The sequence below is a fragment of the Corvus brachyrhynchos genome, unplaced genomic scaffold (assembly GCF_000691975.1).
Source record: "Corvus brachyrhynchos isolate BGI_N302 unplaced genomic scaffold, ASM69197v1 scaffold200, whole genome shotgun sequence".
Classification (NCBI taxonomy): Eukaryota; Metazoa; Chordata; class Aves; order Passeriformes; family Corvidae; genus Corvus; species Corvus brachyrhynchos.
The window spans coordinates 133,191-145,867 of NW_008236184.1; the positions used below are offsets into that span (position 1 = coordinate 133,191).

At 37.5% G+C, this 12,677-nt stretch overlaps 1 protein-coding gene across 1 annotated transcript in view; it reads left to right on the forward strand.

The window, feature by feature from the left end:
- Positions 1-861: 861 nt before the first annotated feature.
- The window catches only part of HERC1 (HECT and RLD domain containing E3 ubiquitin protein ligase family member 1), a 70,346-nt gene continuing 58,530 nt past the window's right edge, over positions 862-12,677 (forward strand). Inside the window, 12 exon segments of the mRNA XM_017737136.1 lie at positions 862-1,791; positions 2,987-3,082; positions 3,386-3,580; positions 5,119-5,430; positions 5,752-5,848; positions 7,411-7,554; positions 8,120-8,247; positions 9,077-9,221; positions 9,316-9,487; positions 10,576-10,710; positions 11,483-11,648; positions 12,192-12,317. Coding sequence (XP_017592625.1) covers positions 862-1,791; positions 2,987-3,082; positions 3,386-3,580; positions 5,119-5,430; positions 5,752-5,848; positions 7,411-7,554; positions 8,120-8,247; positions 9,077-9,221; positions 9,316-9,487; positions 10,576-10,710; positions 11,483-11,648; positions 12,192-12,317 — 2,646 coding nt within the window.

Sequence of the window (12,677 nt, forward strand, 5' to 3'; positions counted from 1 at the left end):
ATCAATCAGAACCTATGTAACTCATGGTTAATGATTATAAACAGGAATTAAACAAATCTGTTTTGTACAATAGGAGATAAAGCATTACTTTAAAGAAAATTCTTTTAAAATGAGCAGTTTGAAAACAGTCCCTTTGAAGAGGCCTCTTTGCATATTAAGCTATAAATTAGCTTGGCAAAATTTAGACTTGACATCAAGAATCCTCTTGAAGAAACTGAAGTTCTAAATGCTACCAGCATTAAAATTAGTAACTCGAGTGTCTCTTTGGGATCAGAATGTTCTTTTAATTTTTTAATTTTTAAAAATTTTCTCAGACATAGACTTAGAAGAAGTCTGGACTCAACTAGTTGTGGTCAGTCCATGCTCTTGTATGTGAGAAATTTTTCGAACTCAGTGTATGTTTTTGTAATTATGATCTTTTATTCACATATAATAGCAAAATATCATACCATTACGTGGATGATCCTGCAGACATAAATCATCATAATGCTGAGATACGTTTATCAGCCCTGCACCTTTGTGGTTCTTGACATCTAAATCTTAAATTGCCTTATCTGTTAAATGCTGTTCATGTCACTTAGCAGAATTAAATTTGCTTTGTGTGAATTTTTGTGCATATGGATTTAGAAAATGTAGACTGACTTATGCTAAAATTCTTACATCATGTTAAGTAAGTTGCACAAACATGTAGGTCAGATGGTGAAACTTTGGTAATTCTTGGTGGTTAATCTTTTGCTGCTTTCCTTCTGAAAGGATTATTTGGATTTGTCCTGCTGTGAGTAATAAGATCTGTAGATAACGTTGCACACCTATTGACAGTTTTTTTCATCTTCAGGACTAATGGCAAAGAAGTAAACCAGCATGGCAGCTATGGTCCCACCTGTGAAGCTGAAATGGCTTGAACACCTAAACAGCTCCTGGATCACAGAAGACAGTGAATCTATTGCAACAAGGGAGGGAGTTTCTGTCTTGTATGCTAAGTTAGTTAGCAATAAAGAAGTAGTGCCATTGCCCCAGCAGGTTCTGTGCCTCAAAGGACCTCAGTTACCAGATTTTGAGCGGGAATCTCTATCTAGTGATGAACAGGACCACTACTTGGATGCACTTCTTAGCAGCCAGCTGGCACTGGCAAAGATGGTGTGCTCAGACTCTCCATTTGCTGGAGCTCTTCGAAAGCGTCTCCTTGTGCTGCAGCGTGTCTTCTATGCACTTTCTAATAAATACCACGATAAGGGTAAGGTGAAACAGCAACAGCATTCACCAGAAAGCAGTTCTGGATCCACGGATGTGCACTCTGTCAGTGAACGCCCAAGGTCAAGTACAGACGCACTCATAGAAATGGGAGTTCGGACTGGATTGAGCTTGTTGTTTGCACTGCTGAGACAAAGCTGGATGATGCCTGCGGCAGGACCTGGCCTCAGTCTTTGCAATGATGTTATCCATACTGCAATAGAAGTTGTGAGCTCTTTACCACCTTTATCTCTAGCAAATGAAAGCAAGATTCCACCAATGGGTTTGGATTGTTTGTCACAAGTAACAGCTTTTCTTAAAGGAGTAACGATTCCGAACTCTGGGGCAGATACTTTAGGTCGTAGATTAGCTTCTGAGTTGCTTCTTGGTTTGGCTGCCCAACGAGGTGCCTTGAGATACCTTCTTGAATGGATAGAAATGGCTTTAGGTGCTTCAGCTGTAGTAAACACCATGGAGAAAACCAAGTTGCTGCAAAGTCCAGAAGGGATGATCAGCTTTGATTGCTTTATGAGTATATTGACCCAGATGCGACGATCTCTGGTAGGTATAACCAGCTTTGGTCTTTCTGCACTGCAGTGTGGTTGCATTCTTAATTGAATACTTTCTCCACACCGAATGCCAGTTTGCTGAGTATGCTAGGGGGCTTTTTGTGAATTATTTTCCCCTGTATTTCCACCATCTCTTTCTTTCCCTTCCTGCCCACCTGCTTCCTCATAGGTAAAGATGAAATGGTAAATAATCTCTGTGTTGTCATTTTTAGTGTTATGCTTTAACTTCAGGGAAAGAATTGAGGACATACTTGATCCACTTGGACTTGTACATTTAAGTTCATAGCAAAAAAAGTTAGAAATTTCAAAGTTTTATAACACACCTTGTTTCCTGTTATTTTTATTGGATGTTCCTACTCCCTAATTCACCTGGGCCTCTGCTTATACATCTTCAGGATGTTCAGCAGTTTTGCTGATGCTCAGAAATTAATGTGGTAAGAAAATGAGCTAAATTGGAAGTGTGGCACACTGTTTTGTATGTTGAGCGCTTACTTCTGGTCCTAGATGAATATTACTTTTAAAGGTATGAAATTACTGCACAGTATGCAGTCGGAAGCTGTTCCAAGCTTCTGCTTCATGTGCTCAGACTGAAACAGGGAATGACTTTTTCCCCTCAAGTGGTCGTTCTTTTCTTTCAAGCTTATAGTGCTTATTAATAAACATAAACCTTAAAATCTAAAAAAGATTCTAAAGAAGATCTAAAAAATCTTTTTAAAGAATGGAGTCCGTGAGAAGAGCATGGCAGTGGGAGTATCTGAGTTGGATTAAATGTCCTGATGGGCAACTTTATTTGTTGTTGGTTTTGGGCTATATATACAATTAGAGACCAAAATATGAAAGATATGTAAACATTAATTGTTAGCAGTAATTTCAAAATAATTATCACTTTAAACACAAATAACTTGCATTTCATTACAATATAGTATTAGGAGAAATTAACTCTAAACACAGATACTTTCACAAAACTGAATCAGTAACAACGTTGGACTAGCACTTGTGACAGTTTGGTTTTCCTAAAGTGTATGCAGATATCACAGCTCAGGAGAGAGGTAGTGTACTTATGCTTATAGAAAGAGCCATTCATTTCTGCTTAGCTATAAGAACAAATCCCTAATGTATTTTGTTCAGGTGGACTGTTGCTGTATTGGAAGTGTGCTTCTCCTAATAACAACATTTAAACGTTGCAGGGATCATCTGCTGATCGAAGTCAGTGGAGAGAGCCAACCAGAACATCTGATGGCTTATGTTCTCTGTATGAGGCAGCTCTGTGCTTATTTGAAGAGGTATGTCTTGAAAAAACTTTTTAAGTTATTGTAGTTTACTTCCCCTTCAAACATGTGATTGGTGTGCACATGTGGCCATAGTCCAGTCTTGGCCAAATTATTCTGGGGCAGAAGAGGTGAAAAAAACATTGAAAAACTAAGATGTAGTGAAACAGTCATTTGGGCAAGCTAATGATGTGGTCATTGTGATTTGTATTTTAGGCAGTTACCACGTTGAGGGGCAGTTAAAGCTGTATTCAACATCGTGACTGTATAGGAAGAAGTATAAAATGTTACTGTGTAATAAATCTCTGGTTTGAACAGGTTTGTCGAATGGCTTCAGACTATTCTAGGACATGTGCTAGCCCTGACAGCATTCAAACGGGAGATGCTCCCATTGTGTCGGAGACCTGTGAAGTGTATGTGTGGGGCAGTAACAGCAGTCATCAGCTGGTAGAAGGAACTCAAGAGAAAATACTTCAACCCAAGCTTGCTCCAAGTTTTTCTGATGCACAGACGGTGAGTGACATTTATTAGTGGTACATTATGTAACATTCAGCAGCTTCATAGTCACAGTATAAAATTGAAAGATAGTACTTTATTTCTGCGTGTCAAGTTGTAATGAAGGGATGATGCTCAGAACTGGTCACACGTTATTTTACTGTGAGTATCTTGCTACTTTTATTGATGCCTGGGAAAAACATTCTGGTTTGTTTCTAATGACACACAGATAAATATCCATGTAACAAGAATGACCTGACTTGCTCTGTGGAGACAAGTTCAGTTGCCTGTAGTTGTTTGGGTGGGTTTGATTTTGTTGGTTTGTTTTTTGTTGTTGTTAGTTTTTTTAATGTTGGTTAAAAGGTGTCTTAACTACTCCATATTCTTTTCCACTGGTGGTTTTCACACCCAAGATTGCCAAGTCTAAAACTTCAAACTGGGCTAGCTGCTGACACAGCAACCTTAGCAAGCTTTCTGAAATCAGTGTGCATGCTCTTTCTGCTCTCAGTCACAGATTCTGCAGTTGCAACTGATGTGTGACCCAGAATATAATAGTTTGCTTTTCTGGTACTATATTGGTTTTGCAGTGTTTACTTAAGTAAAAGCACTTTTTTGGTCACTAGACAATTTAGGTGCGTTTTCTGAAATAGTTTCTATGGACGTCACTGATGTATTTTGTATTCCAGTGGGCTGCATGACTGGAAATCATAAAACAAGTTTATCCATTCAGAAAACTTTCAAAACATTCAGAAGACTAATACACAAGAATGGAATGCATGATCCGAATGAATGGGTTACTCTTTTAATAGTTCTGTATACAACTCTACAACAGATTTATGTGATTTTTCCACTTAGCCTTCATTGATGATTGTTGTAGGATTATCTAGATGAAGACATTAATTCCTGTTAAATGGGGCTGTTTTATGATGTGCTTTTATGCTTCAGATGGAACCTGCTCTGCACTTCTGCTGTGTTAAGATTCCTATAGGGAATTATTTCTGTGTTAGTCCATTAGCAGTTGGGACATTCCTCAGCCGAGCGCTGACTTCCCAATAGGGGCAAGTCCATATTTTCTTAAAAGCTTTTAATCTTATTTCTTAGATGTTCACGTAATTAAAATGCGTAGTCTCAAGTGAGTGGATTTTTAGCATTTGGCATATTTCTGTAATGTTACCACTAGGTACTGATTAAAATTAAGCAAAACCTACAGTGTTCTATCAAGCTGTTACTTTGTCTTTTTTGCTTTAAAAAAGTTAAGATTTCCAGCCATGAGTTTGGGAGATCTGAATGCAGCACAAGTTCTGTAGTCTGTAGAAGAGATAAGGATAAAATAATCGCTGTTTACATATTTTAGTCATGAAAATAGATTTAATCATAAAATATTTTCCAATAATTTTGGTTCTACTGCTTGCTGAAGTCCAAATTGTTTTTAATTTTTGCATTATGTTATATGAAGAAACCTGAAATTCTGTTTAAAAATACAGACTTCTAGACCTATATGTGAATTTTTGATTTATCTAATCTCTGCATTTCTCTGTACTTTTTTCTCTTTGTAGATTGAAGCTGGACAATATTGTACATTTGTCATTTCTACGGATGGTTCTGTTAGAGCCTGTGGGAAAGGCAGCTATGGGAGACTGGGACTGGGAGACTCCAATAATCAGTCCACATTGAAAAAATTGACTTTTGAGCCTCATAGGTCTATTAAAAAGGTGTCATCTTCAAAAGGATCTGATGGTCACACTTTAGCATTTACAACAGAAGGGGAAGTCTTCAGCTGGGGTGACGGTGACTACGGAAAACTGGGACATGGAAATAGTTCAACGCAGAAATATCCCAAACTTATTCAGGGTCCCCTGCAAGGAAAGGTATGTTTTGTATAGTAGAGCACCTGTTTTATTTCTGTTCAGTAGGGATGTTGTGTAAAGTTTGAAATATATAAAATATCATGATGTTAAAGCTACTTGATAAATAAATCATTAGCAGTTTTACATATAAACGTGCCTTTTTATGGACTTACTTCCCCTTGTCATATAAATAGAAAAGATTGCAAAGATTGTATGTACTTGATCCACGGGAATGAACAAGTTAGTTTATGTAGACTCCTTCTGAAACTTGACTCTCCCAAGCTTTCAGACTTCCTACTGATTTGTGTAAAAACTTAATCTTTCTTTTTGTGTGTAATGTAGGTGGTAGTGTGTGTGTCAGCAGGCTACAGGCACAGTGCTGCTGTTACAGAAGATGGAGAGCTGTACACATGGGGAGAAGGAGACTTTGGAAGATTAGGTAATCTGAAAATTTCTTGAGATGCTTTTGGAAAAGTTCCTGTGTCTAGTAATGATTTTATACATCTATTTACTTTGTCCTCTAATTGTCCCCTCTGTGTACCCATATACATGTACTCAGGTGTGTGCATACAGGTGACCAGTGCAGAAGACTCTTAAAAGTTTTTAATGCAGTTAATTTTACAAAGTTTTTTAAGATTTTTCATTTCAAGGCAAGCTGCTTTTATTCATTCCTAAGACTATATGGTTGCTAATGCCGCTGGAATGTAAACAGTAGACATTTTAAATAAACTGGATTTCTAGATAAACCTCATCTAGTGTGATGGTAGAATGATTCTTTGAATGGTCAGCCGTAACTGGCTAATAGTATCAAGAGTCTGATTCTGATAAGGATACTTGATGTTAAGTTGCCATAATGGCTTAGTGTCTTTTTACTGTAATACATCTAAAAAGTTAGTTTTAACCAAAACAAGAAACCCTGTATACTGTGTGCTTCAAGTTCACTTGTCTGTTTCATCATCTTTGCTGTACAGCTGCTATGCTATGCCTGGTATAAAACCACCCTTCTTAAGCAGATTCAGTTGAACCAACAGGTTTTGCATAGAAAATTGTTTCAAGTTGGGCTTTAGTTCCCTTCTGTTTTCTCTTCTTTGAGTGCCATAGTCACCAAGTATAGAGGGGTGAAAGCAGGCAAGTGGCAGGGGTGGAAGATGAGAACAGTGTTTAACAGTTACAGCTTTCAAGGGCATCAGTAGAAGTTCTGAGTGTTATCCCTGTTGTTAAGAACTCTCTGTTGGAGGTTTAACTGGAATTTTGGTGGGAATTGTGGAAACGTTCTCCTTGAGTTTTAGATTAATATGGAGTTTGGATGTTTTTTGAGGGGTCTTGGAGTGTGCAATGTTCCAGCACACAGCTAAAAAGTAACGTTTCATTAAGTTATAGGGAGTTGTTCGTATTTAATCAGTTATGGATACCAGTGGTATTAATTTTCCTCTCTTCTCTATTTTTCTTGCATGTCCACAGAATTTAGTTTAGTAGTTTAGTAGAAATAAAATTTTTTATAAAGTAGGTGATAACTGTAATGTATTTGGTTTCTGCAGAAAGGACCCGTTAGAACTGTGGCTGTCTAAAGGCAGCTGAGGGACTGATCTGTCCTGTCTGTGCAGTATTGATGGGAGTGGCAAAGTGCCCTTATTGCAGCTTCCTCATGCTGTGCAGGATACCTGCTGCCCGGTATTGGGAAGTCTAGCTACCTAATCAGCTGGTATTAAAGGCAGTTGTACTAGCAATTCTTCTTATTTCTTTTCAGCTAGGTAGAAAATAGTCGTAAGTTTCAGAAGCAGTGAGATACGAACAGGTGCTCTGGAGTATGTCATAAAGATTAAATGTTTAACTTTACCACAGATGTCTTCCAAACCTTACTATGAATCTTTCCAAAAGTGGGCAGAAATCATCATTTGTGATGACTGCAGTACACATGAAATTTGCAAAATCTTAAGATTGCAAAACAAAATAGAACTTAAATCTTCACAAAAAGAAAATACTTTTTTCATTTTTCCTTAGGTCATGGTGACAGCAACAGCCGCAACATTCCAACTTTAGTAAAAGATATTAGCAATGTAGGAGAGGTTTCCTGTGGCAGTTCACACACAATAGCTCTGTCTAAAGATGGGAGAACAGTGTGGTCGTTTGGAGGAGGAGACAATGGTAGGTAAAACTAATGTTTTGGTAGTAATTTTTGTCTTATTCCATCTGCCTCATAGTTTTAGTACTCCTTGCAGTTTGGTTGTGGTTTTTATTACTCATTTGGTAGCTGTTCAAGGAAAGGATTTTTATAAAATCTAAATACAATATTTGAAATTCACCTGCAAGATTATGGGGTTTAAAAAAGGATTTTCAGCAGGGGAGGGGTTTCACAGCACAGAAAGGTCAGTGAATGGATGAACAATTCTGGAAAAAATGTGCTGACGACTTTCAAATAAGCTCACTCATGATATGACAGTAGCTATTCACATCCTACAAACTATTACATTTAAACTGCCTGGGATTAGTATTTAAATTCTAAAATAGTCCATAATAAATATATATTTCTTCAAGTCTGCAATTAATTACTGTAATTGAAAGAGAATAAGTTTTAAAAATATGTAATATGTTTTAATTTTAAAAATCCACTCTGACATTCTTGGTAATCCAAAAAGAATTCTTTTGGGGTACTTTTAATTACTGTCTATCCATTGAAAATACCTTCCAGTTGTGTTTCCTCCTTTTGCAGGCAAACTTGGCCATGGAGATACAAATAGAGTATATAAACCTAAAGTTATAGAAGCCTTGCAAGGAATGTTTATTCGAAAAGTTTGTGCTGGAAGCCAGTCTTCACTTGCCTTGACATCAACAGGGCAGGTAGGCAAAGCCAAGTTTTCACTCAAATTACGAGAGCTGGTGAACAAGGTGGTGTAGGTTCACATTATCTCAATATTTATTATTTTGACTGTTGGGACGATGTTCAACTAGTACTTAAGTAGAAGTGAAGTCCTTGATTAGAGATTGAAGTACCTAATGCACAAGAGTAATTCAAAATGTGCTTTTCAAGATTCTTGCTTAGTCGCAGAAAACATAGTATTTTTAGGTTAATAAATGTAACCAGCATAAAATCAAATTGGATTCAAGAAACAAACAGCAGTGAAATCCTTGTAATTTTTAATATGGTAACCCGCTCAGGTGATTAGGTGGTTTAATAGGTTTTTAAAATATATGTGTATATTAGAATATAGGTGTTAACTACAACTTTTATTTCTAATCTGAAAAATCTCAGGAGACGTTGGAGGTAAATGTTGAGGTGGTAAAGGGGGGCCCTTCCTGGTATGATGGATGCATGTAATCCAGTAAGCATTTCCATGTGTGTAACCCACCTGGGCTCCCCACCCTCAGCTCTGTGACTCAGAGACAGTGCATTTTCAAAGTGCAGATTTGGAATGTTAACATTCACTGTAGCAGTTTGTTTTCCTGCAGCAGCCTCCCCAGTGCTGTGCTCTGTGGCCAGTCACCTCAGTGGCTGGAGGAAGGAATGCCCACTTGATGAGATGTGTGTTCCAGTCAGGAAAGTCCTGTGCAAGTTGTGTTGAAAGTGTAATTGCAGTTATTGTGCAGGTGGTTTGCTGGAATGTTGTTTGTTGTGCTCACCAGTAACAGAAGTCTGACCTGTGTCTATTTTGTGGTTGGTTTGCTCCAGGTTTATGCGTGGGGCTGCGGGGCCTGCCTTGGCTGTGGCTCTTCGGAGGCAACTGCTCTCAGACCCAAGCTCATTGAAGAGCTGGCTGCTACCAGAATAGTTGACATTTCCATTGGGGACAGTCACTGTTTGGCACTTTCTCATGGTAAAGAGAATAAGGTGTAAAAATACATAATCCTCCTCTTGATCAAAAGCAGTTGTATCTCAGCTTTTGTTTTCTGCTTTATTTATGTTTATAGATAATGAAGTTTATGCTTGGGGTAACAATTCAATGGGACAGTGTGGTCAGGGAAACTCTACTGGCCCCATTACTAAACCGAAGAAAGTAAGTGGTTTAGATGGAGTTGCAATTCAACAGATTTCAGCATGAACATCCCATAGCCTTGCCTGGACAGCTCTTCCAAGGGACAGGTAACAATGACATTTGGGACAGATATAATTTTATTCTTTTATACAAGTCCACTTTGGGATACATTTATTTCCTGAAGGTGTTCCCACATCATGTGTGTCAAGCATTCTTGTTGTAACGTTTTAGTCTGGAAAGTCTTCTTCCTCTCCTCTTTCCTCCTTCATCTTCTCTAATTGTTGCATGTTACAAGTGAAAATGTATCAGCACCAAAGATGTGGATATTTCTTTGTATAGGAAAGAGGTGTTTCTTTCGTGCAGTTAGACAAAACCTACCTCTGTTTACTAAAAAGTTAGTGGGAAGGTGAAACAACTCAGTATTTTTTATTTTTTGCTTCTGAGGGGATTTTTTTTTATGGCTTGGGAAGTTTCTTTTAGTGTAGTAAGGAGTACACTAATCAGGAGACTTTGGGAAAGGGGGAAGTTCAGACAAATTACTGAGGTGCATTGAGAGATTTAAAAAAAATTCTGTATAGTTACATGTTAAAGTAAAAATAAGTACCTAAATAAATAGCTTGGTTATTAATATACAGTAACTCAAATAATACTTTTACACCAAAGATGTTAGCAAGTGATTGAAGTAAACCAGTAAACTTTTATGTATGGATTAACAAAAGGAACAGACAAACTTAGTATTTGGAGGATAATTCAAGAAGAATTTCAAATGCCCTGTTTTCAAGGGAGCTATCAACTAAGGGAATAGTGAGACTCAAATAGGACCAAGTGGTAGTTCCCCTTTTGAATTCTCCCTTCATTTTATCAAAGTCTTTAATCTGGCATTTATACTAAAACCAGCTTTATGAGTACTGGTCAGCCTTTGCATGAATCAGATTAAATGCATATGGCTTCAGGTTTATGGCATTGAGGTGTTTTTCTGCATAAATGTGAAGCGTTTGATTGTAAAGAGTTTTACAGAAAAAAGAGTAGAGAATACTTTCATGGGTCAGGAAGCTGGTCTGCCATAGTTGTACTAGTTTGCTCTAAGAAAGAAACCGGTTTAGTTGCAGTGTGTATTCAACCTGGTTAAACTGTTAATTTATTAAAGCAGTTAAAGCATTTCCAGAAGGTAATTTACTTTGATGTTTGATTCCAGGCAAGTTGTGGCATGGCACAGACCCTATTGTGTCGACCTTGAAGAAAGTACCTTTTCACATCTTCGTTCTTTTCTCGAGCACTACTGTGACAAAATTAACAGTGAAATTCCTCCTCTTCCTTTTCCTTCATCAAGGTACGTCCAGCATATGCATGTTACAGATCTTTATATTTGTTTTCTCTTTCCAGCAGTGGTGAATGGCTTAGTCCTGGTTAGTCTGTTCTTTAACAAACATAAAAACCTGCTCACTCAGGTGCCATTTGTTTTGAATTACTCTAGTGTCTGTGTATAACAGAGGAGCTTTACAGTGTCTCAAATGTAGCAGGATCTTTAGTCTGAAATGTATTTTCATTATGCAGTGAATTACATGCTTTACTTCAGGGTTTTCCTTTGAAACACGTTTTTCTTTGTAGTTGAAATGTATTTACTATTTCTGTGTTGTCAGTTCTTACTCCTGTAACCAGTGTCTCAAATTCTTTTTAAGAGGACTAGAAATGAATATCCAGACTTTGTTTTTAACCCAATTGCTGTACTCCTAAATCTTCTGAGAGAAGATTACATTTATTACTTCTTAAAAGTTGGGGTTTTTTCCCCCTCTGTGCATAATATTATTGTTTATTTCTGTATTTTGGGATGGTTTTGTCTCATAATTCATGGGACTACTAATCGAAAGTGAATGTTTGTTGCAACCATTGTCCACAAATACACTTCTCTATTTAAGTTTCAGGTTTTTTTAAGCAGATTGGCAGTAAGTTTCTCAGAGGAGTTTCCTTAAACTCCCAGTTGGAATTTACTTGCCTTTCTGGTATGAAAAATCCAGGGAGAGTTAAAAGCTTACTGCACAAATAAGTGGAAGGGAGTAATCCTAATAATAGGAGAGGTTAACAGGTATGTATTTCTTTTACAGGGAACATCACAATTTTCTTAAATTGTGTTTGAAGCTGCTTTCTAATCACCTTGCACTTGCACTGGCTGGAGGTGTAGCCACTAGCATTCTTGGCCGGCAGGCTGGTCCTCTTCGAAATCTCTTGTTCAGACTGATGGACTCTTCTGTCCCTGATGAAATTCAGGAAGTAAGTAATGCCTTGTTGTTTACATGTGAAAATTGTACTACTCTCTTCCCTTTTTTTTCTGACTGTGTAGTTAAATATTTATCTGATTTTCTGAACGATTCTGACTTGCCAGTTTTACGCATTAAAGTTAAAAAATGTAGTCACCCTCACTGTTTTATGATCTGAAAGCAGAGGAGAATGTTTGCATAAGAATTTCAGAAAACTGCTTTATTTTGTAGCTTTTAAATTATTCTTCCTTGTAATAATGAATCTAAAATGTTATTGTTGTGGATTGAGTAACTAACTTGGTTGAGTAATTCTCTTAAGATGCACTCTTACAGGAAATAGCAACTTTTGTTGGTCTTGTTTCACTCCTTCAGTGTACCGCACACGTTTGCATCACAGCATAAAAGATCAGTGTGCTGTTGCGTGGTAGAATTCTGATATTAAATTGAGCAGATATTTGGGATATATCATTTGTGATGTACTGTATTTTTTAAGGATACAGGTGAGTTGATTATTCCTCCTTCACTGAAGAAGTATTTTCTGCTGCTCCAATTTTAGGTTGTAATTGAGACTCTGTCAGTTGGAGCAACTATGCTACTTCCTCCATTGCGAGAGAGAATGGAATTGCTACATTCTCTTCTACCCCAAGGTCCTGATAGATGGGAAAGCTTATCAAAAGGACAGGTAAGGTCAACTAAAAATATGCCTGGGAGCAGTTGTGGTTTGCTTTGGGTTTTTCTGTGAGAACATCTTGAGCTGTGAGGTGAGCCTCATTTGCTGAGTGCAAGCACGTTTCTGGGGAGATGCAGTGCAAACCCTGTGTAACAAAATCTGTAGGGTAGCCTGACTAAGCCAGAATGGAGTGAGGCCGGGAGCACTGCTTGTTTTCTCAGGTGAAGGTCAGCTACAGAGAACTTAGGAATTCCTGTGGTACTGTACCCAGATTAGTTTAAAGATTAGATATTTTTGAATACTGGATTGATTTAACAAGCCTTGGTAACAGAAAATCAACTGTTTTCTGGGATGAATAATTTTATAATGCTT